This window comes from Schistocerca serialis, chromosome 2 (genome assembly GCF_023864345.2).
Source record: "Schistocerca serialis cubense isolate TAMUIC-IGC-003099 chromosome 2, iqSchSeri2.2, whole genome shotgun sequence".
Taxonomy (NCBI): domain Eukaryota; kingdom Metazoa; phylum Arthropoda; class Insecta; order Orthoptera; family Acrididae; genus Schistocerca; species Schistocerca serialis.
Window position 1 is genome coordinate 97,546,577 of NC_064639.1, and position 26,239 is coordinate 97,572,815.

General features: G+C 39.0%; 1 protein-coding gene across 9 annotated transcripts in view; it reads left to right on the forward strand.

The window, feature by feature from the left end:
• LOC126456778 (zinc finger protein OZF-like) overlaps positions 1–26,239 on the forward strand; it is a 181,276-nt gene that overhangs the window by 74,530 nt on the left and 80,507 nt on the right. For 7 of the 9 annotated variants that reach the window (XM_050092549.1, XM_050092554.1, XM_050092548.1 and 4 more), the window contains 2 exons: positions 7,189–7,311; positions 15,676–15,729. In XM_050092549.1, the coding sequence (XP_049948506.1) occupies positions 7,189–7,311; positions 15,676–15,729 (177 nt within the window). Of the gene's footprint in view, positions 1–2,263; positions 2,503–7,188; positions 7,312–15,675; positions 15,730–26,239 lie in introns of all 9 variants that reach the window. The other 2 variants (XM_050092557.1, XM_050092556.1) reach the window with 2 other exon arrangements.

A 26,239-nucleotide genomic window follows, 5' to 3' on the forward strand; every position in this document is an offset into this window, starting at 1 on the left:
CATCAACTGGAGTCCGGTCGCTGCAGTGCAGTTGCTGCTTCCATGCAGTGATTGCATGGCCCCCATGTGAAACACCAAGTAATGTTACCATCACACACATAGGACTTAACAAACTACTCAGAGTGACCTATTATGCACTGTACAAGTAAAAAAATGTAATCTTTGGTCTACAAGCTCCGTTCTTATCTACCTTACATTGGCACACTGACTCACAAGTGGCGGGTTGACATGTGGGTCACAGATTTTGATCAAGTTTTGCAAGGACACACTATATTCAAGATAGAGAGAGACACGTGTTTCGGCTGTTTACTAGACACTCCCTAGTTGTTGAAAAAATCTAGGTCAAATTTGATGATGGAGACAAACATTTTTACTAACATAACATGGGGTCCAATGTTAACATTGTTCAAGTTATAACTTTTTTTGTGTTTTCACGTTGTAGCTTGATTACTGTCATTCGACATGTCTAATAATAGAATGACTTTTGTGGTTGAGCAATCGAGGTATTAGACTGCTTAACTACCTATCTGTGTTGGATTCTTGATTGTGGCTTTTTCTTAATTCCATATTTTTTTGGTGTCTATGATAATGGGAATATCTTTCTTTCATTTTTTTCAAGTAAAACACTGGGAGGTGTGATTACTGATCAAATAATTACATATAATGCATTGATGATGATGATGATAATGATGATGATGATTGGTGTTTTAGGACGCACAACAATGAGGTTATCAGTGCCATAATGCATTGACAGTTTTCATCATGATACATGACGCTCTTTGATAGGACTTTCGTTGGTGATGATGATCACCCGACTTGCGCTGTGAAAGTGATGCCACCAGAATGTACCGCTCTTTGTCAACCATGTGAGGTTAATGTCCTCAAACAGATAAAGAATTTCACTGCACGACTTCAAAAATAATACATCACAGCAGAGCAGAGAATTATAAGATAGGGCTAATGTTATCAAAATCTGTGCATTGGTCCATAACCTGTTGTCCATATCTGTCTTTCAAGATACGCTTTTATACACTTGGTACACATTTGAATTGGTATGTGACAGATCAGTTTTTAGCAATGTGAATCAGATATGCATCCCATGAACACTGTACCAGAAAACTTGTCGATGTGGGAGATTTCATTTGCGCGTTGTGCATGGTGTGAGAGAGATTACCACAGAAAAAGGATGTCATCACTATGTTTTTGTTGCATAAGTAGTATGTGACCGTTACTCATTTACTCCCTTTTTCTTTACTTGTAGCTTGTTATGAGTATCATAGTACTCGCCTTTGCTTCTTCTTTCTTCTTGCGAGTGACAAATATTTACATTCATCCATTTATACCCTTGTTTCAATTTATTTTATCTCAGGAGTGATTTTTCCTTTTTTCTTCTTATGATGCAGACCTGGGGATCCTCTTTGTATACTTGTCTTGTCATACTCCTGTGGTGTACTATCTTCAAACATTTCTTGTGCCCACATTATGTTTTGCTCTTCCTCTTCTGCCTCCACTTTAACAACATTTATCCCTCTTATTCCTTTCGTCCTGCCTCTCCTGGTGGGTGTGTCAGTTCCCGGTGCCCCAGTGATTGCTTTCTGTATGCCCTTTGTGTGTTCTTTATCTCAATGTTTCAAAGTTTTCAAGTATGCTATTTAAACTGCATTTGGGCATTTGGAGGATCGCTATACAAAAAGTGAAATTTATGTCTTCTTTCTTCATCCTGTCGTACATGGCCTTTCTTGCTGCTACTGAGACGTGAGGTATCTGATGATTTTCTCTGCTAAACTATATTGTTCTTTACCCATCAAGATTTCTTTTGGCACATACCGCTATTCCATGTGGATTTATGTGGCACATTATGTTTCCATTGATACCTTACTTGTAAACTGAGATCCATTATCATTTAATCTTCTGACTGCAGTTGATTTACTTATTTTTCTGTACAAAATAATGGGACATTTTTGTTCGATAATTAGAATACTTCTAAGAATAATGTTGAAGGAATATAACAAGAAAACAAAAAAATTAACTTAGAGTTGATATTTAATTGACATTTAATGTAAATAATGTGGGAAATGTGAAAATTGCTTTGAATGGTACATAAGCAAAATAAAAATACTCATAATTTTTCTGAGTTTTATATATCTTGAAGTAAGGTTCCATTCACAAGCTCTGGAACATGATTACAAAGCTGCTGGCATGAGAAGGTATTTTCATAAGTATGTCAGTGAGACAGGAGACTGTGTAAAATGCATCTCTGCAGGTTTCAGACAGCACTGATGTTCCAGAGCAACAGAAAAAGATTTGATGGGAAAATAGCAGCCTATGATGTTCCAGAGCAACAGGAATGTGTTTCACGGGAAAATTTTGACTTCTGACATGCAAACAGAGCAGAAATTACATCCATCACAATAACAGTGGATCATGCGAAATTATCTGGAAAGAACTGAATGCACAGTTCTGTGTTGCCCATGGCTGAAGGGTTAATATTTCCTTTGGAAGGTAAATGTTTTTGGACTAATCTTTCTCCATTTTGTGTCTCACTATTGTACCATGTTCTTCATCCAAACGGATAGGATCTTACTGATTTAGAAAATATTTCAGTGACTGCCAGTAACTCTTCCTTGTGATGTTGGTGATGGTCCCAGTGATCTATGACAAACATCTCTTTATGTTCTTTTACTATAACTGGGTGCACATAGTCCTTATGTTGTGTGGTCAGTATTTTTGTCATTTGGCATATTTCTCATCTGTGCAATTTATTTCTTACTCGTTGTGTCATGTTATTGAAGATATAGCATATCTGCACACTTTCGTGCCACAAAATCGTGATACTGTAATTTGTATACCAAATTATTTCTTTGACTTTTATGTTCGAGAACACACAGCTTCTAGTCAGTCTATACACAATGCTATTGTGCACCAGACAATTTCTTAATTTTTCCTCTCTAGCACAATAATATTTTGTTTTTATAGTTTTTGAACATTAATCTGCATTCTTCTCCACTTCATATTTTACTCTCAACAACACTTTTGTAATCAAATTTCATCCTTCCTGGTCTGCATTTTCAATCTTCTTTAAGTACATTGGCTTTTGTGACAAAGCACCTGAGTTGATATTCTCTTTGCGTGATCTATTCACAGTTTGAAATTCAAATTCTTGCAGTGCCAAGACACAGCTCAGAAGTCACTAGGCCATAGCTTGGTATTCAGTACAGATGATTGTGGTTTGTGCTTGGTTACTATAGTGGTTTTTCTACCAACTAGATGCCACCTAAATTTAGTGAATCCATACAACAGTTGTGATCCTTAATTGTGAATGCCAATCCAACTATTAGTCAAATATTGATTTTCAAAGTGTTACCTGTGAATCTCGGCTGCTTACATCTATTGAAACAGATTCACTGAACTGAAGTGAATGTAACAGTGGATTTGAAGTCAGTGGAAATCCAACAATTTTCATGAAAATTAGTCCAGCTTCCTGCAGCTGCAACCTAATGAATATGTTGTTACATAGAGTGTTTGAGCTATAGTGGAGCAGGAATCCTTATAGCCTGCTTTTCGCAGGCACTCACATCAGCTATTTTGTTATTGAAATGGGCTTCCAGGCATTCCTGATATGGTTTCCAAACCCTACTATCAGAGGTTCTCCCATAATGTTTGAAGGAATTACACCACTTTGGAGAACAGATTTTGTGAGCACAAGAATTTCATACACTGACCACCGTGAGATTAAATGTTACCTGCAGGCACGTGATATGATAATGAAAGCATGTAAACACATCAGAGGCAAATGATGTATGAATCGAGTGATGATATGGACCACAAATGGGAAAATCAACAGATACAAGTGTCTTTGACAAATAACAGAGTGTTGTGCTCTGATGCCTGGGAATAACATCTCAGAAATGGCCAGGATCTTACCACTGAAATGGGGAACCCAGGCTTGCTGTTATCTAAAGCAGGATAGTTTGTGATGTGTGGCAGATCCAGTGACACAGTACAGTACTGGTGCAGACACAATTGTTTCAAAGCACACCACTCAGCACACATTGTTGAATACTGAGGTCCGCAGCAAGCAACGCTTTGTGTTCTTACATTCACCCAGTGACATCATAAGTTATGATTGCAGTGGATATGGGATGGTCATGACTGGACAGTGAGTCAGTGGAAATGTGTCAACAAGTTGGATGATTCATTTTTGTTATTACACCAGGTCAGTGGTTGTTTCCAGATACATCATCAAACATGCGAATGGCTGCTCAAAAAATATGCTGCACCATGAATGCAAGCCAGTGAAAGCAGTATTATGCTACGGCAAACTTGGGACTTTTATGGGTCTTGCAGCAGTATTCAGAGGCACTGTGATCACTGTGGACTGTGTGCACATTATTGCAGGCAACCAGGGTTACTTCATGCTCAGTAGATTTGCCCACAGCGATGGCATTTTCCAGCTGGATAACTATCCATTTCACAAGGTACGGCGTTGTGCTGTAGTGATTTGACACACATGATAATGAACTTACATTGATCTCTTGGTCACCATATTTGTGTGATCTGAACCCAGTGTACAACATTCTGGATGCTATTGTGTGCCATCTCCATGCCACAAACCACTGGCCTCTAATTTTGGTTGTCACAATGTTTTGTTGTTCACAACATATTCAGATTACATTTCCTTATAAGTATCTATATGAAGTTTAAATCCAGTGAACTGGATTATGACATTATTTTTTAATAACTCATGCACTCATATCCCAATGCCTTTGTACTGAAACCATTCACACAATGTGAAAGTTTCCAACAGTATATCCAGCTTAACTCATCACCTTTGCCAAAAATTGTATATATGGCATGTGATACCAACATATACTTACTAATGAGATTTTATTAATGGTATGTTTCAGAACTACTTGATTATATTCACTCTTTCAAGTCAGTACTATATCTAAGGGGCTTCTAGTAAATGTCCTTAGCAACATTATGTACCATGTACTGCCCACGTGACATCACACATCCTTGTTGCCACATGCAGATGCAGTTTTGGTGGCGAAGTGAGTGGCGGTGGAATGCTTCATCAGCATTCACAGAAGCCACACAGCTTTCACACATACTCATCCACACACATTTTTGGTCTCTCAATCACAGCACAGCCCCAGTATTTTACTTCATAACACATGGCGAAAGACACAACAGGCCATCAAATTAAGTGTCACAATGCTGTTTCCACATTTGAATTGTCTGTTTTATTGTCCTATAACAGTACAAAACATGTTGCTTACTTCATTGACACTAGTGGTGTCACTTACAGCTTAAGATACACTTGACTCTTAGAACATGACTGTGCACTCTCAAATTGAGTATCATATTGTTATTTTCACACCTTAGTTGCCTGAATTATCATTCTACAACAGTACAAAACACTTCATGAAAATAATATGCTAGGTGCACAGACATTGATAGTTGGCAGGCCCAAACAAACAAATAGGCCTTTAAACTCAAATTGAAATTTCCTGGTGGGAATAAGATGCTTGTCTCTCAAAACTATTGAAAGGTTTAGACCACTGCCATTTGAAATAGACTGCAGAACAATTCTGCTATCACCACTGTACATATCCCATAAGGATTGTAATCTTGTTCTCAGCAGATGTGTGTAGACAGAGAGGTGTGGCATGCTTGAATTGCAGACTGATGTCATTAGTGTCACCACTAGCATATTGATTAGCATTCTGCGCAGTGTGAGCAAGCAGTTATTACCCCATGGAAATAGAAAAGTACAGATTAATGGGTCCAAGAATAGCACTCAAATCTGCAAGTATAGGTAGGAGATGCCTGCATAATATGTTTCTCAGAATTCATAGGAATTACATCTCTGGTACTTCCATGCATTAAATTTCAAAGACAACTTCTGAGAATATTTGTTTTGATTATATCCCATGTAGCATTAACAGAACAGAATTTTTCTTTCAAATAGCCTGCTCATGATAGGATACATCTACATGAGATGGCATTTTAAATATTCTTGTCTTCAATTCTTATTATTTTTATTGCACACATGTAGGCTTCAGTTTCTGCAAGATCGATTTGTTGTTGATGGGTCGATGGAAATCTGTGAGATAAATAGCAAGATGCTCTGACATGACAAAAATCATGGGGTGGCAGTATGCATATATACACACCAATATTCCGTGATCCACAGTGTCAAGAGGGTGCCGAGAATGCAAAATTTCAGGCATTTCCTCTCATGATGGACAACAAATGGCTGACAGCCTTCACTTAATGACTGCGAGCAGCAGCGTTTACATAGAGTTGTCAGTGCTAACAGACAAGCAAAACTGCATGAAGTAACTGCAGAAATCAATGTGGGCTGTACGACAAACGTGAGGACAGTGAGGCAATATATGGCATTAATGGGCTATGGCAGCACATTTCCTAACAGTGCAACACCTGCAGCACCTCTCCTGGGCTTGTGAGCATATTGCTTGAACCCTAGATGACTGGTAAACTGTGCCCTGGTCAGATGAGTCCCAATTTCAGTTGGTAAGAGCTGATGGTAGGGTTCGAGTGTGGCACAGACCCCATGAAGCCATTGAGTTAAGTTGTAAGCAAGGCACTGTTCAAGCTGAAAGTGATCCATAATGGTGTGGGCTGTGTTTACATAGAATGGTCTGGATCCTCTGGTCCAACTGAACTGATCATTGGCTGGAAATGATTATTTTCAGCTACTTGGAGACCATTTGCGGCCATTCATGGATTTCGTGTTCCCAAACAATGATGGAATTTTTGTGGATGACAATTCGACTTGTCACCAGGGCACAATTGTTAGTGATTGGTTTGAAGAAAATTCTAGACAGTTCATGTGAATGGTTTCACCACTCAGATCACATGTTGAGTTGCTGCACTATGCCAGGTAAAAGGAGGTCCGACATGTTATTAGGGGGTATCCCATAACTTTTGTCAGCTCAGTGTATGAGCACACATCTCCTGTACTTCTTTCTGTCAAAATATCTCATAACATAAATCATACATTGTTGCTGCGAGCTGTGCGAGGAGGAGAGAAGAATAAACATTGATTGTAAGTGCATTTTTCATTGTAACTTAAGAGTAAAAAGTTTGTTATAATTACATTTGAATTAAGATCAAGTTTGTAAATACAGTGTCTCATGATTTTGTTGTTTTCCTTAACAGTAATAGATCTTGTAGATGAAGAAGATGATGATGATGATGATGGTGGTGGTGATGCTCACAGTCATGATGGAATGGATATAACATCACAGCCACCAGTAGTAGCTGACTTCTTGACTATTGATCGTAAGTTCATATTTCTACTGAAATTTGTTTGACAGGTTGTTATGGATAGTGTTTGAGTTAAGATGATGTTTGTAAATACTGTATTCCAGATGTGATGCACTGTTTTGCAACATCTCCAGTGGTTATACCATAAACATTACGATTAGGCAACACATATTTTGGTCATTATAGACAGAAAAGGGTTTTCTTATAAACCCTGCCATTGGAACTATCCCTAAAACAGAGGAACACAAATAAAAAGATGGCGACCTGTATTGATTCCACAATGTGGGTACCCAAAGGATGACTTCACGAGCTACAAATAACACAGTTCCAAATCAAAAAAAGTCTGTTGTGCAAGGAAATCACATGCAGTGACCAAAAAAACAGGCTCAAAAACCAAAGCAACTGAAACCTGCAAATGTCTGCAGTACTAGTGTTTTTACAATTGCAGTTTAAAAATTCCCATACAAAAATTCTTGTAGCCTAAATGATCCATTACGGTGAAATTAACTGGAACTAAATTAAGCTCAAGCTGCAAGAATTTGAGGAACTGTGTAGGTCTCTGCCCTTTACTCAGTTTGGGGAACCTTTTTAGTGTTACTTTTGATTATTTATGTCTTAATCATATAGTAAATAGCAACTCTCATTCTTCAAGCACTTTTTGCTTTTCTTGGCAAAGGAACAGCATCAATTATGTTTTAATCATTGTGAGTAAATGATACTAACAACTGTACATTCAGAATGGTATGCATGTTCATTGAATGGGGTAGAGTTACACTAACTGCTTGAATCACATTAGTGGTGGTGCACTCACTACCTTAGTAAATATAATATGGGGGTGTTGTTGCTTCTTATGAGCAACAACTGTGATTAAGCTGTACCCACTTCATCATGCTGTGCAAGTTATCATCCCCTAAGCACTGATGTATGAATAGGAACACCTACCCAGAATACATATTTAAACTGTAGTGTAGTCAAACGCATACTGATGGGTCTTAGCTGCAATTTTTCATGAAATACATAATCATTGTAAATAATAGCGCTCAACAACAGTGTGCTTCATACTTTATCTCACCTTTTGTAGAACTGTTTATGCACACATGAATTATTTATGCACCCTTTTTAGAAAATATATTTTTACATAATATATTAGTGCCTGCTACAAACTGAACAATTCATGTCAGGTGCTAATCGGTACTAGACAGCGCCTCCATGCGTCGGCTACTCTAACCATCTGGGGCTTTTGGTCTGAGGATGGTCTTGGAGATTGAAACTAAGCCTCATAACAGAAATGGAAATAAAACGCATTGGCTTATACTTTGGTATTGCTTACTTCAGTGGCCACATGTTAGAGACACAAGCTGTACTACTCACGTGCAAGCCCACTCAAAAAACACATCAGCTGTGTAAATGTGTTCTTCTTGCAGGTGGTATAACTGAAACTTGGTAACAATATGTAACATCTTTGATAAGTCTGTGGTCATTAAGTTATTTGCTGGATGGCATAGAATGATCCTGCTAAATTCACTTGATATTTTCTGGTCATTTCCATTGAATACACAGAGTGATTTGCACGTAAGATGTGACAGTGGGTTGTCAATGTATGGTTTTGAGTCCAGGAAGATTGTTCCATGCAGACACTGCAACTAATCACATTTTTTATGTTTTGCTACGTCAGTCGTAAGCACTGCTGATTCAGTGAGTGAGAGAGATCTGCCACAGCTGTTTGCTAGCTCTGATGTGATGGGTTACACTGTGAAGTGAAGGCTGCAGTAGCTCTCATTTCCAGTCTTGATGGAGGCCACTTTTTTTTACCTACTCAGTGATGGAGCTTCAAACAACCAGTCTGAAAAGCAGCAAGGAAATCTTGCGAAAACTTCTCAATCATAAGTCTCCTTGCCACTTTTGGTGCTCCATAATCAAGGGTTAGAAAACGTTGGTACTACACCCTTTATAATTCATTCTTTTGCTTGTGCTGGCATAGTTTTTGATTTTTGTGAATACACAATTTTATTTAAGACACTGTGGCACTAAATAATTAACTGGTTTCCTTATGTGTCTACTCCAGCTAGCACATTTCCATACTACTTGACTATGACACAGCACAACACTTAAACCCAGACCATTTCAAAGTCCAATGTGCACAATATCTTACTAATTCATACTGATTTAGGTTTGCTTTTGTAGTAGATACTTTGTTTTATTAAAATAGACTTATGTTGTAAGGTTATTGTGGTAGTATTTTGCATATTGTAATAATATTTTTCCATTAGTTTACTGAATACAACAGGAAATGTAACAAAGAAGTTAATCATCAGTTGTATATTCTCTCACATTTAAAATAGAGTGACGATGGTCAGGTAGTGTACCTGTTCCACGTTTGTAGAAACCTACTGGTTTGGAGTTAAAAGATTTCATCGTGCCAGCCAGGTTTGAAGTGCATTTTTGCCCGAAAAGGAATTTTCTTAATGGGTTTTTGGTAAGGAGTAGAAAATGCAAACATTTGAGGGCACAAGATTAGAAGAATAACTGTGTGAGGGAAGATATCTCAAATAAATTCCTGGATAGCTTTTTTTGGGAACCCAACAGAGTGCAGGTGGGCACTATTGTCACTAAATGTAATACAGTGTTATTGATTGTTGTTCTTATGCTGCAACTGACAGGTGTCTTAAGTTGGTGGTAACAAATGTGAACTGTGATTGACACACTCCTGGAGAGCAGTTTGTAGTATAAAGCCATATCTTCCTACGAAATGCAAAATAATATCTGTTAATCCTGCACTTTCATTGAGTAGATGTCTTATGTTAGGGCACAGCTATTAATTTCATCTTAAGAAGTTAACATAAAGAGATCATAACTCACCACCAATAACAGTATTGCATAAGAATGCCCAGTTAGTGAACTGATGATTTTGTTACTTTGAATTAAAACATGTGGTACTCCTATACCCAACTTCTGAATCTTGCCTATTCCATGCAAACATCACATGAAGGTTACATGGTCAGAGTTCATCACATATGTCAATTATTGAAACTTAATAAATGTGGAAAAGTATTCATGCCAAAACTATCTTTCTTAAAACAAGAAAATCCATTTTTGACAGAAATCATCCAATAGCATTTGCCTCACATACAATTCAAAGATTTAGAGTTGCCTACAGTGTCTTCACTCGATTATTAGACCCAAAGTGAACAATACATCACAAATGTTAGCACCTTTTCAACTTGCATCACTGTCTTGTAATATTTTAGCAATATTCATAAAATTGAAGTATCCAAAGCCCAGTTCATAACTGCAGGACAGATATTAAAATTACACATAAAATTGACAAGTGTTAAATACTCTCATAACAACCTGTGTGTGTTATATAACTGCATTTTAATTGCTCAGTTTATTGAAGTTAGTTCAAGTGGAAAAAATCAGACTATGATAATAAACAATTTTATGCTTTCAATGCAAAAGCAGAAACATGCCCTAGGCACTCAACTTCATGATCACCTGATTAGATGGTGGTCGGTGTCCAATAGTCGGTGCCTGCCGTATAGTGAGAAAACTCTCTAGCATAAATTGCTCTAATCTTGATGTTGCCTCTAGCTCTTTGATGAAAATATGTCTGAAAGGTTTTACTGTTACTGGTGAGTTAGGAAGTGATGCACATTGTCTTTGAGATTCTGTCAGACTGATACTGTTAAAGGATAGGTGAGATTTGGTTTAAAGTATGAAGTAGATTTGAACTCTTGACTTTGTGTCTACATTGCACTTTGTTTATCAGTAGACCAAAAGCTGATACAGCTCTGTTACAGCTTGAACAGGAGACAACAGTTCCTCCAAAAACTTTCATTCTTTGATTGTTGCCAGATCATACAGATGGCCAGACTTAGAACTCTTAGGGGCGGCCAGTTTTCTGGTACCTTATGTGAATGACTGAGACTTAGCCTCTGTGGCAGCTGACTTGTGGTCCCACAAGGACCTCAGTGTAATACAGAGATTAATTTTGCATTATGACTTAATGCTGCAGATGGCTGAAGAACTCCACGAACACTAGCAGAGAAGATTGTGTACCTCTGGGCCCACCAGACAATAGGTTTGACAGTGGGACATTCATCCTTGATTTTAAGGAGGACTCTCTTCCAGAGAAGGTTAAAAATTATAGTTTAACCCTGCAGTGTGAAGTCATATTTCCTACTGCTGACTTAGAGCTTTAAATGTTAGTGCTTCTAGCACTTGTCTTCCCATTGTACATACAGTTTTATTGGTGGAGTTAGTGGCCAACCATTTCACAAAACTTTACCATGTGCACTATCACATGTCTGTCTAAAGTGTGCTAACCAAACCAAGAAATACAGTATCTAGTATTCTGGAACTGAAGATCCCCCCACACTTTCTGGCTCCAATGGTCATTGCTTTTGTCCCACCCTCACCATTGACAGACAGTGATCCTGGGGTGTGATCTGCCCTCCTGGTTTCCCCGTTATGACTAGCAAGGACATCTGTGTATGGTGATCCAATGGAACTGCAATAGATATTACTGTCATCTGCCAGAATTACAATTAATTTCCTCTTGCCATGCAGTTTATGTTGCTATCCAAGAAACACACTTCACTGACAACCATTCGGCAGCTTCCCGAGGTACTGTGTAATCTGTCATTATTGCAGTGGCCCCAAAGAGTATTTGGGCTATACCACATTGGAAACAATAGCAGTGTGAGTACAGATGACTCCAGCAACCACCATTTGCGACATTTTTTCCCCTCCAGGCAGTGCACTTACTTATCTTGAGATGGCACCTTTAATCCAACAACTCTCAACCCCTTTCTTGGCGATTTCAGTGCACACACCTGCCATGGGATAGTACTGCTCATCTGTTTGGGGCCTTGTGATTGACTATCTGCTTCTGGATCTTGATCTGTGTCTGTAATGACAGTGATGCTACCCACATTAGTGCTGCCCATGGCACTTTTTCAGCTTTTAATTTTACAATCCCTTCCCACAGTCTTGTGGCTATGCTACAATGCTCCCTGCATGACAGTCTTTGTGACAATGACCACTTCCTGGTGATCCTGTCACTTCCTTGTCGCTGCTGCACACCATGTTGGTCTTTTCGGGGAGCTTTGCTGCCACCGTCATACTCTCTGTCAGATAGCATTGATGAGTTTATGGGAGACTTCTCCAGCTCGATCACACACATTGCTGGATCTGCTATCCCCTTTCTATGCACCCATGCTGCCATTGGAAGTTGTGTTGGTGGACCAAAGACATTGGGACAGCTATTCATAGTCTTTGAAGCACTCTGCAACATCTCAAGTGACATGCTTCACAGACCACCCCAGCCACTTTTAAGCAGCTCTGTGCTAAGGCTTGCTATCTAATTAAATGCTGTAAGAAAGAATGCTGGGAGTGCTACATTGCCTGCTTTGGAACTTGTGCCTCTCTATCCCAGGTATGGGTCTAGCTCTGTAGTATACTGGGCCATCAAAGATCCACAGCTCTGCCAAGTCTTCTCCTTCATATGTGTATTACTATCCACTTTGAGGTAGCATCAGTGTCCTCTTCTTACCAATCTACCTTTCGAATCCTTAAAAGATAAGTGGAAGACATCCTTCTGTTCTTTACCCCCATTACACCCAATTATGCAATGAACCTGTCAGTGGCTGGAAACTACCTCAGGCTCTTGTCTCATTTCATGACACAGCCCCAGGTCCTGATTTGATTCATTATTAGTTGATCAACATTTGAATGTTACTCAAATACTCCATCTACTCAGGGTCTTTGACTGTATTTGGCTAGGAGGTATCTTCCCTTCACAATGGAAAGGTGGTATTATTTTCCCAGTCCTTAACCAGGCAGAAACCAAATATCCATCAACAGCTATTGACTGATTAGCCTCACAAACATACTCAGTCTCACAAATGCACTCAGAAAAATGCTTGAAAGAATGGTAGCCCAATGATTGTGCTGGGTTTTTGAATAGTAGGGCCTTTTACCCTCCTATCTTTGTTCTTTTGGGGAGGGACGATCCACAACTGACAGTCTGGTTAGGTTGGAACTTGGAATCCATCAGGCTGTTTCTAACTGCCAAAATCTCATTGCACTGCAGTCTCTTTTCATCTACAAAGGCATGTGACACTGGGTGTCACCATCACTCTTTTCTTACTCTCAGTGACCGACTGTTCTGAGGCCTCCTACTGATTTTTATTCATCAATTTTTAACTCACCAGTTGTTTTGAGCTGGGGTTGCTACATATCTCAACTCACCAAAGGCCTGAGAAATGGCATCCCACAGGACTCTGTGCTGAGTGTTACACTCTTTCCTGTTGCCAGCAATGGGCTAGTGACTTGTAAATTTGGTGTAGCTGCCCATGTGTAGTCTCGACTGAATGATAGTTCCAAGATGCCATCCAGATGGGCTTCTCTTGGACCGTTTCCCATGACTTCCAGTTCTCTCCCAATAAAAAGTTAGTTGTGTATTTTGCTCATCAGGCTGTGGTCCATCCTATGCCACCGTCATGTGGGCCATACCAGATTAATCCCTAGTTTTATTTTATGCAGCAAGCCACCCCAATTTTGTGACTGCAAAAGTCATAAAGACACTAGCTCACAACCTGGTGGAATGGCCCCTCCTTCTGGCTGTCGCATTGTTTCTCTTTGTGACGTAATAATATTGATGCGGAGAATAGTGTTAATGTTCTGCCACCTTTGGTAGCTTGTGCAAGTTTTACCTTGAATTCTTCTCAGTTATGTTCACCTTCTGATGATTTCTTTGTGATGTCAATTTGATAATGAAGACCACTGGTTACTGTTTGTGGCTCTTAGATGCAGCTGGTATGAAGACTATAAGAAAGTTTTGGATATGTCCAGCAACTACAGAATTATATCTCAAGATTCTCTCTCAAACTGTTGTATTCTAAAACATCTTGAACACTCTTACAATATTCTGTAACAGATATTGAATTTCAAAGTCATTGCATTGATACATATCTACATATATCCATCACATCCTCTGGTGACAAAAATGCAACTTAGTAATGAATGAACAAATCATTTGTCAGTCCTCTTTTGTTTTTAAACTATTGATGGCTCTTCTTCTCTTTGACATCCAAAACACCTCCAAGTATGATAGCATGGCACAATTAAAAGCCTACACAGCAAGTAGGTCTGCTAGGCTATCATTGTGCCTTGTAGACATTCTGTATGTTTCCCATTTCATGGATTTTACCTACAAATTATAACAACCTCAAATAGTGGGATGCTTTCACCTGCTGCTAAGGTACTTATGCTTTTAAACAATCTTCTTCTTTCTAACATTGAGGAATAGATGGAACATGTACCTCTGGGTGAGCACTGGTTACATCTCTCATCCCCCCACTCAGAGAAAAGATGTTGTGTAACATACGTAATTAGACCAAACACTATTAGTGACTTTAAATTCATATCTACAGACATTAAGCACAAACTCAAGCTTCTTTTGCATGTAAAATAATTTCAGTTTTTAGTAGATATAATATACAGCATTTCACTCTTTCCTTCAGTTGATTTTATCTTGTTGGCTATTAAGTATATTTATTACTTTTTAATTAGGTGTCCTTAATACAAAAGGATAGATTGTTTTCTCAAAGTATAGTTTTCATTTGTATAGGTTTGTAATTTAAATTACTGATCCTCACATACAAATAAATACAGGTTCGACATTTTAGATCATACAGTTTCTGTCTTTTACCATACATTTCCTCATAATTTAATGTGACTCATTTCACAATTGCTTAATACTTTTTCTCACATTCAATGCCTCATAGCTCATGATGACACATTTTAAATTAGTTTAAGGAGTTACATGCTGATCTTTGACATTACAGTGTCTTTAACTACTCCGTATCTCAGGTTTGTTACTTTTCAGCATGGACGGAGACAAAGATTGAACAAATCCAACATATGCCCATTTTGACTTCCTCAGAGAACACTTACTTGGGTGACAAATTGTCACACTACTGCTTCCTATCTTTATATGAGCTGCACTTTTATTATATTCTTCAGATAAATACTGAATACCTACATATTAAAGTCTATGATGAGACTGTTCCTAGCAAATTGTAAGACAGACCTGTTCTCCCCACAGATTCACCTGACCTCAGGTGTAGGTTCCCTTTCCATAGGTAAACTTACTCTCTCATTCTCCATACCATTCCTGTCTACATAAAACAAATGCTCTCCATCCCAGAAGCCTTGTAATAGTATGCCCAGTGTCACCTACTATTGAATCTTCTCTTGCTTAAAAATGAAATTTCTTCTCATTGTACAGTGACTGTACCTGGTTACTTACAAGTTTCCTAACTCTTGGGCATCCATATCAAACTGTAAGTATCTTTTTGGTTTTGTTTTTTCCAGTGGAGGAAGAATCAGGTACAGTCACATCCCCACCTACTTCTGACTGCATAGAAGGTAAGCAAAACTTGTACTCTCCTAGAAAAGTAGGCACAGCCTAGGTCACAGTTCTTAGGTTGATGTTAACATCTCATGTCTCACAATATTCTGAATTAAGAAGCAGCACAAGTAAGTGTATAATAAAAACCCTTGGTGAGAAACTCCTTGTGCTCTCGTAAGTGGTTATACCAATCTTAAGTCTGGACTGTGTTCACTATATTGATACTAGGAGTTATATGCCAGTCATTCTGTAACACACCACGCACTACAGATACCATACAATTTTTGTGAAATCTGTCCTGCAATAGGGCGTATAGACATTGTAGCAATTTGCTTCAGACATGGGTTGCTGTTAGATGTGTATAACAGTAGTTTGACCACATACTTCCCACGTCGATCGTCTGCACTTCTCACCAAAGCATTACGTATTACTTTAGATTAAAAAAAAATTGTAATTTCTTCTACATTATGTTAAAGGAACAACTTTCCACACCAGTTTAACATCTGATATATTTACCTACCCTCAAATACATTAACAGCTATAATTAAGCTGTTATGTTAATACTTCAGATTACAGGAGGATTCTCATTCTGAAAACCAAGTGGGAGGACACAGTGGTTAGCACACTGGACTCACATTTGGTGGGAGAATGGTTCAAACCTGCTTCCAGCCATCCTGATTTAGGTTTCCTGTGATTTCCTTAAATCACTTCAGCCAAATGCCGGTAACGTTCCTTTGAAAAGGCATGGCTGACTTCCGTCCCTAACCTTCCCTATTCAGATGAGACTGATGACCTCACTGTTTGGACTGATGACCTCACTGTTCCTCCAAAGCAACCAACCAACCAACCATCATTCTCCAAAGTTTGTCCAGATTCCTGTACATTTCAATATTGTTGATATCTAATTTCTTGAGAAGTCTCTGCATCTCTGGGGCAGGATGGCAATCCATGGGTTTCCCCTCACCAAGCCACTGTGATAACTGTTCTGTGCTGAAGATGCCTATTGTCTCACATTATGGCTCTTCGCATGCACAATAAAATAAGTGAACACCCAGTATAATAATATTTAATCAGAAGTATTATTTTACATTATTATTTTCTTACTATGTAAATTATGTTTCTTAAGAGTATAATTCATCAGTATAAGAAAATAGCCAGTGATTTAAGCAGAAAATATCCAGTGTTTGATCATTTAAAAATTATTCATGCAGCTAAAATTACTTATAGTCTGCCTTTGTGCTTCTTGAAAATATTCACCTAGACTCTGGATGTTTGTTTACATATCATGTTGCAGGAATTAAATTCCAGATTCAGATGCATCGCCATAGAATTTCCTTAGAAAACCGGAATGCTTAGTAACATACAAAAACTGTTTCAGCACAGCAACTGAAGGTGGAGAAGGCGTGGGCAGAGGGGGTGGGGGGGATAGGAGGGGGGGGGGGGGGAGGAGACAAATGAACTCCAAATTTTCTATTAGTTTTTCTCTTACCAGTTGTGTGCCAAAGCTCTTGGAAAGTACAAATTAAAGGAGTAAAGGAGATCACCCACTAAACAGAAGAAGCATTGAGCCTTTGAGCGACTCACATAAAAGAGAAATAAAACTAACTAGTTTCCAGAAGAAATTTCTTGTGACATTAAAGTACACACTCAATCACTCACTCTCCTGTGTCCCGACATTGTGCCTACTAGAACCAAAATGATTTATTCTGCAAGCGAGCAGAATTCCAAAATTTTAAAATCCATACAACTTGGAAACATGGCATTCTGCTTTTGCAGTTTGAATTACCATGCTTTGCAAAGCTGACAACAGCTTTCTTCATGTATTTTTCTGTTTAGGGAAGTGTTGCAATACAATAGACATTCTGTCCATTTCCAGGCCTTCAGATGAAATTCTATAAGCTTGGCTTCCCTGTTTGTTGCTTGCCAATTTCAATCTGGAACTAGAAAATAAATTTGAATCTGTTTTCTTCAGAAAAATTGTCTTGGAGACCACTATTTTTTAGTGGTAATCATTTGAATGTGGTTTTAGCAGCATGTATAGGTGTTTCTTTTCGGCGTATCTCATATACAAAAGATCGCTGGCCATTGTTCAATCTCACAAATTGTTGATGTATTTTTTCATCTTCGGATTATTTAAAAACTAAATTCTGTATCTTTGTATTCAGCAGTTAGCAGTACAAGTGTGTAATCTTCCCTTTTAGTCGTGTGCCTGTTTGTGGCATGTTTTTGAATAAAGCATGTGTTAGTTAGTTAATGGTTGGTTAGTTGGTTGGTTGGTTGGTTGGTTGCGTGTTCCATTGATCAATCGCACGGTACAGTAGGCATTATGATGTGGAACCTGTCAAGTTTACCCCATTCCCTTAGGTGGCACAAAATACATATACTATATTTATAGATTTATTTAGTCCTATTCAAGAATTCATTTGTGGTATAGAAGGGGTTGTCAAAGAGATATGATTTCAATTTATTTCTGAAGCTATTACTGCTGTGTGTCAGACATTTTATTTCATCTGGTAATTTGTCGAAAATTTTTATAGCAGCATATTTTACCCCTTTATGTGCCAAAGATAGGTTGAGTAAAGGATACTGTAAGTCTTTCTTTTTTATGGTATTATAATCATGAATGTCACTGTTGTTTTTAAACTGGTCCATGTTGTTGAGAGCAAATTTCATTAGTGAGTAAATGTACTGTGAGGCTGTTGTAAGAATTCCCAATCTTTCAAAAAGATGCCTACAAGATGTGCGACTATGAACCCCACACATTATTTGAACTACTTTCTTTTGAGCAGTGAACACTTTTTGTCTAAATGTTGAGTTACCCCAAAATATTATTCTGTATGACATCAGAGTGTGAAAGTATGCAAAGTATGTTAACTTACTAATTTCTATATCCTCAAAATTCGCAATTATGCTGATTGCAAAGGTTGCTGAACCCAGCCACTTTAGAAGATCCAAAATATGAATTTTCCAATCAAGATTTTCATCTATATGTACACCCAAAAACTTAGTATGCTCTACCCTGTCTACTGACTTCTGTCGAAAGAACTGTACTTTTTGCAGCATAAAATTGAATGTGCTGTGTTTTTTCAAAGTTTAGAGCAAGCCCATTTGCAGAAAACCAATTAATGATTTTTCCAAAGACCTTATTTGTATCATTTTCAATTGGAGTTCCTTTTAGTGGGTTAATAATAATGCTTGTATCATCAGCAAACAGTGTCAGTTCAGCTTCATATTTCAGATAGGAAGGGAGTTCGTTCACATATGTCAAGATTTGATTTGATTTATTTTGTGTTCCATAGGTCCAACTGTGTTGGATACACAAGGACGTGGAACGAGTCAGTTTTTTACAAATACAATCTGATAATCTTATAGCATATACAGAAATTTGAGTACATAATTATATAAAAATTTATACAGTAAATTCTTTGGGCAGCAATACAGAAAAAGAAAATACATATTTTCTTAGAATCATTAAAACACTACAGAAAACAGATACAGAGCACACACAGATACAGAGCTCAGGTTAAATAAAATTCTTAGTGGCATTATGTCAACTTGTATTATATAATATTAAAATATTACAATTTATTTAGTTAAAAATAGGTCAGGCGTGCACTACACACCAGAAGCGGCTACAAGGGTAGCGGAGTACATGTGGAGTGCACATGTGGGTTTTTTAGGTTAGAGAATTCCCTCCCTAGGCCCGACAAGACGCCTCCTGAGACGCGGCAAGGTAGGAGTAGGCAAAATGCAACAGGGAATAACAATATTAATGTGCTAATAGTAAACTGCAGGAGCGTCTATAGAAAGGTCCCAGAACTGCTCTCATTAATAAACGGTCACAATGCCCATATAGTACTAGGGACAGAAAGTTGGCTGAAACCAGACGTAAACAGTAATGAAATCCTAAACTCAGACTGGAATGTATACCGCAGAGACAGGCTGGACAGTGAAGGGGGAGGCACGTTTATAGTGATTAGAAGTGCAATAGTATTGAAGGAAATTGACGGAGATCCGAAATGTGAAATAATTTGGGTGAGGGTCATGGTTAAAACAGGCTCAGACATGGTAATTGGATGTCTCTATAGGCCCCCTGGCTCAGCAGCTGTTGTGGCTGAGCACCTGAAGGATAATTTGGAAAATATTTCAAGTAGATTTCCCCACCATGTTATAGTTCTGGGTGGAGATTTTAATTTGCCGGATACAGACTGGGAGACTCAAACATTCATAATGGGTGGCAAGGACAAGGAAGCCAGTGAAATTTTTTTAAGTGCTTTATCTGAAAACTACCTTGAGCAGTTAAACAGAGAACTGACTCGTGGCGATAACATATTAGACCTTCTGGTGACAAACAGACCCGAACTATTTGAAACAGTTAACGCAGAACAGGGAATCAGCGATCATAAAGCAGTTACTGCATCGATGATTTCAGCCGTAAATAGAAATATTAAAAAAGGTAGGAAGATTTTTCTGTTTAGCAAAAGTGACAAAAAGCAGATTTCAGAGTACCTGACGGCTCAACACAAAAGTTTTGTTTTAAGTACAGATAGTGTTGAGGGTCAGTGGACAAAGTTCAAAACCATCGTACAATATGCGTTAGATGAGTATGTGCCAAGCAAGATCATAAGAGATGGAAAAGGGCCACTGTGGTACAACAACCGCATTAGAAAACTGCTGCGGAAGCAAAGGGAACTTCACAGCAAACATAAACATAGTCAACGCCTTGCAGACAAACGAAAATTACGTGAAGCGAAATGTAATGTGAGGAGGGCCATGCGAGAGTCATTCAGTGAATTCGAAAGTAAAGTTCTATGTACTGACTCGGCAGAAAATCCTAAGAAATTTTGGTCTTATGTCAAAGCGGTAGGTGGATCAAAACAAAATGTCCAGACACTCTGTGACCAAAATGGTACTGAAACAGAGGGTGACAGACTAAAGGCTGAAATACTAAATGTCTTTTTCCAAAGCTGTTTCACAGAGGAAGACTGCACTGTAGTTCCTTCTCTAGATTGTCGCACAGATGACAAAATGGTAGGTATCGAAATAGACGACAGAGGAATAGAGAAACAATTAAAATTGCTCAAAAGAGGAAAGGCTGCTGGACCTGATGGGATACCAGTTCGATTTTACACAGAGTACGCGAAGGAACTTGCCCCCCTTCTTGCAGCGGTGTACCTTAGGTCTCTAGAAGAGCGTAGCATTCCGAAGGATTGGAAAAGGGCACAGGTCATCCCTGTTTTCAAGAAGGGACGTTGAACAGGTGTGCAGAACTATAGACCTATATCTCTAACGTCTATCAGTTGTAGAATTTTGGAACACATATTATGTTCGAGTGTAATGACTTTTCTGGAGAATAGAAATCTACTCCGTAGGTATCAGCATGGGTTTCGAAAAAGACGGTCGTGTGAAACCCAACTCGCGCTATTCGTCCATGAGACTCAGAGGGCCATAGACACAGGTTCACAAGTAGACGCCGTGTTTCTTGACTTTCGCAATGTGTTCGATACAGTTCCCCACAGTCGTTTAATGAACAAATTAAGAGCATATGGACTATCAGACCAATTGTGTGATTGGATTGAAGAGTTCCTAGATAACGGAACGCAGCATGTCATTCTCAATGGAGAGAAGTCTTCCGAAGTAAGAGTGATTTCAGGTGTGCCGCAGGGGAGTGTCATAGGACCGTTGCTATTCACAATATACATATGTGACCTTGTGGATGACATCGGAAGTTCACTGAGGCTTTTTGCAGATGATGCTGTGGTGTATCGAGAGATTGTAACAATGGAAAATTGTACTGAAATGCAGGAGGATCTGCAGTGAATTGACGCATGGTGCAGGGAATGGCAACTGAATCTCAATGTAGACAAGTGTAATGTGCTGCGAATACATAGAAAGATAGATCCCTTATCATTTATCTACAAAATAGCAGGTCAGCAACTGGAAGCAGTTAATTCCATAAATTATCTGGGAGTACGCATTAGGAGTGATTTAAAATGGAATGATCATATAAAGTTGATCGTCGGTAAAGCAGATGCCAGACTGAGATTCATTGGAAGAATCCTAAGGAAATGCAATCCGAAAACAAAGGAAGTAGGTTACAGTACTCTTGTTCGCCCACCGCTTGAATACTGCTCAGCAGTGTGGGATCCGTACCAGATAGGGTTGATAGAAGAGATAGAGAAAATCCAACGGAGAGCAGCGCGCTTCGTTACAGGATCATTTAGTAATCACAAAAGCATTACGGAGATTATAGATAAACTCCAGTGGAAGACTCTGCAGGAGAGACACTCAGTAGCTCGGTACGGGCTTTTGTTAAAGTTTCGAGAACATACCTTCACCGAAGAGTCAAGCAGTATATTGCTCCCTCCTACGTATATCTCTTGAAGAGACCATGAAGATAAAATCAGAGAGATTAGAGCCCACACAGAAGCATACCGACAATCCTTCTTTCCACAAACAATACAAGACTGGAATAGAAGGGAGAACCGATAGAGGTACTCAAGGTACCATCCGGCACACACCGTCAGGTGGCTTGCGGAGTATGGATGTAGATGTAGATGTAGATGAAGTTGACTTGCCGCTGGTTTTGGATAGCACCATTTTGCCACACACAGTATACTTTAACCATAACGGCACCCAAATAGTTTAAAAACTTAGCTGTTTTGGAAATGCTTCCATCCTTGGCCTGAATGCCAATGGTTATGCAATTATGGGCATCAGATAAATTGTTCTATTTCCACATTACAACAACAGCTGCATTGTTTTCCGTGTTCCGTTGACACACTTTGTATACTGCTAGGTCTACCACCTCTCATGTGTGAGTATTATTGCACATTGATTTCAAATGTAGGTGGTGGTCACATTCATGTGGCTGGTCCATATAGACAACTCCAAAAAAAAAAAAAGGGGGGGGGGGGAGGTTGCTATTAGTATTGTCTGCAAGGTCATTAATGTACAACATGAACAGTATGAGTCCCAACACTCTTCTCGCTCAGAGGCAAATGTTTTTCTGAAATTGAGAAATTCTGCGTCTACTAGACTGACCTGTAAACGGCAGAAAATTTTGTTTTGTTTTCTTTTTGTTTTAATCAGAAGATGCAAACCCCATGAGTAGATCACTGTTACATCTAACTAACTGAAGAACATGTAACTAGAATACTCAAAACACTGTGAGTTTCCATGTAGATGATCAAGCAATATTCAAATACCTCTCTCTCTCTCTCTCTCTCTCTCTCTCTCTCTCTCTCTCTCCTTCCCCCCTCCCTCTCTCCCCCCTCCCTCCCTCCCTCCCCCCCTCCCTCCCCCCCTCCCTCCCTCCCCCCTCTCCCTTTCTCCTCACCCTTTCTCTTAATGAATACATAAAAATGAGAGGTAAAAACAGCCTTTAGCACTTTTAAAACTTTTTCAAAAGTTAATAACCTCCTTTGCTACATAATGCACAGCTAAATCCTGTGATACTCTTGTATACATGGACACTTTGGGACTGAAGAACACAGTTTGACAGTTAAATTCACTTGAAAATGATCTTTATCTTTTGCTATCGATATTTTGTCCTTTCTCACAATCTATGATAGCTGTCATCATGTTGGGTAACTTACACCAATAAACTACTATTAATCTGTGTAGTGCACTTCATGTGTATACAGCAATATTCTTCTAACCGTGTATAACTTTCTAACAGCTGTGAGAAAATTATATAAGTACCTTGAAATCTTTATGTTTCAAGCAGCAACACTTAATATAAAAATTACAGTAACAAAAAAATTGAAAGGAGTGCAAACAATGTGTCCCCATGCAGTAGTTAATGTTTCATGGAAGGGAGAAAACATGCCAATTAATTTACCATCTCCCATGACTATGAAGTATTAACTAATTGGTTCATGAAATAAATGGGTAGAGACTGAAGTGATGAGTGAAAATTTGTACCAAGGCCAGGAATCGAACCCAGGTCTCCTGCGTACTAGGCAGGTGCGTTAGCCACGAAGACACCTTGACACAGTGGTTTACGCAACTGCACAGATTACCCAATCACGGCTTCCTTCTCGATTCAAATTCTCACTGCTGTCCCAGCGTACTTTAGATTCCCCCTTACATATGAACAGAATTGCCAAGGTTCTCCATGTTCTGGAATAACACCTCAGCATCGAACGAAAGTGGGAGATCCAGCCTGACACCCAGGTACAGGTATCTATACAATGTTTAAGTACCTGTACCTGACTTTCAGGCTGGATCCCCCCATGTTCCCTTGTTTTGTTTGTAATGAACTACAACTAATAGTTGAGTGGCAAGTGAAGTGTGATACAGTGGTTGAACTGTGGTTTGTGTAGGTCTGTATATGCTGTGCTTGTTAGAAACATATTTCATTTGCCAGACACAATTTAATTTTACCTATTAACTTATAACAATATTCATATATATGAAGAAGATTCTGTCACCAGTCTTTCTTGTCATAGGCTGTCCAATAAAGGCAACTGCAACGATGTGTTAAGAGTTAATATTTGTACATTCAGCTGACAGTGTCCATAGATTTGTGTTTTAATGCGGAAAGGCTTTCTCAATGTGACGTGATGTGTTTTCATTAGGCTCTATTACAAATGTCATAAACTCTTACAATGTCCAATGGCAGCCAGCGCATCTCAGGCAGTTGGTAAAGGAAAAGATGAGCTGGAAGAGAAAATATAGATAAAAAATTAAAATTTTCATAGGATAAATTTTTCAGCTTAAAGACAATATTGATAAAATGACCCATGCACAAATGCAGAAGCAGACATAAATCAGTGTAAGCCTTCGGTAGGTGAAGATGTTCTTCTGTCACAGGATGAAGTGGACATAGTGTGCAAGCTATCTAATGAATGTGAAATTGTTCTATTCCACCCTAGTAACTGCACATCTAACACTCAAATTAGAAGTTATGTAGTTGATTCGTATCCCCCCCCCCCTCCCAAAAAAAAAAATTGTTAGGACAACCACCGTCCTCTACAACAAATAACTGAATTTGATACCTGTCCTAAAGATGAGTTTCATCGTTTATTTACTTCTAAAAATTACAATTTCAATTTGTGTAATGGTGAAATTGTTCAGAGAAGATGGTTAGCTTATTCAAAAGGTGCAAATGTTGTTTTTTTTGTTTGTGCTGCAAAGTCTTTTCTAACATTAAAGTATTACACATTCCAGGTGGTTACGGTAACTGGTGTCAAAATGTCCACAAGATTAAAATCTGTCAATGAAAAAACTCTGCAAATATTTTGCTACTTTTCCTTTAAGAGGAAATTCAGACAACTGTTCACTCACAACAATGGGAACTTCTTAAAGTTGCTCAAATTATTTGGAAAATTTGGTTCAGTTGTAGGAGAATGTACAAGGAGAACAACTTTTGGGAAAAACATACAAAATGAACTAATTTACATTCTCCTTCAAAAATTAAAAACAAAATGTTGTCTTCACTGAGAGCTGTTAAATATTATACACTGATCAGCCAGAACATTATCAGCACCTACCTAATTGCTTGTGTGTCCACCATTGGATAACACCTGCGCCATATCATGGCATGGAAGCAATGACACATTGATAGGATGCTACAGGGAGGTGGCAGTACATTTGCACACATGAGTCACCTAATTCCTTAAATTCTGGTGAGGGGAGCGATGACTTCTGATACCATGTTCATTCACATCCCAGATGTATTCTGCGGGTTCGGATCTGGTGAGTTGGGGGCCAGGTCACCAATTGGAACTAATCACTGTGTTCCTCGAACCACTGCATCACACTTGTCGCCTTGTGACACTGCACATTATCTTGTTGAAAAATGCCGCTGCCATCTGGAAACATGGTCGTCATGGAGGGGTGTACTTGTCTCTGCAACCAGTGTATGGTATTCCTTGGCCATCAATATGCCTTGCATGAGCTCCACCAGACCCATGGATGCCCATGTGAATGTTTCCCAGAGCCTACTGGAACTGCCACCAGGCTATCTCTGTCCTGCAGCACAAGTGTCAAGGAGCTGTTCCCATGGAAAGTGATGGATTCAGGCATTACAATCAGCATGATGAAGAAGGTATCGGGATTCAGCAGGCTATGCAACACTCTGCACAGTGCCAATGGTCAGTGCCAGTGATCACCTGCCCATTTCAGTTATAGTTGCCGATGTCATGGTGTTAACAGTGGCACAAGCATGGGTTGTCGGCTGTGGAGGCTCGTTAGGAGTGTTCGGTGCATTTCACACACATTTGTACTCTGCCCAGAATTAAAGTCTGATGTTAGTTTCACCACAGTTTGCTACCTGTCCTGTTTTACCAGTCTGCCAAGCCTACAGTGTCCAACTTCTGTGATGAGGGGTGGCTGCCCAACCCTACAACATCTGGATGTGGTTTCACCTTGGTTCCGCCACATGTTGAAGACTCTCGCCACAACACTCTTCGAACACCCAACAAGTTGTGCTGTTTCCAAAATTCACATGCCAAGCCTCTGGGGCATCACACTCCGCCCTTGGTCAAACTTGGATAGATTGCGCGTCTTCCCCATCCAACA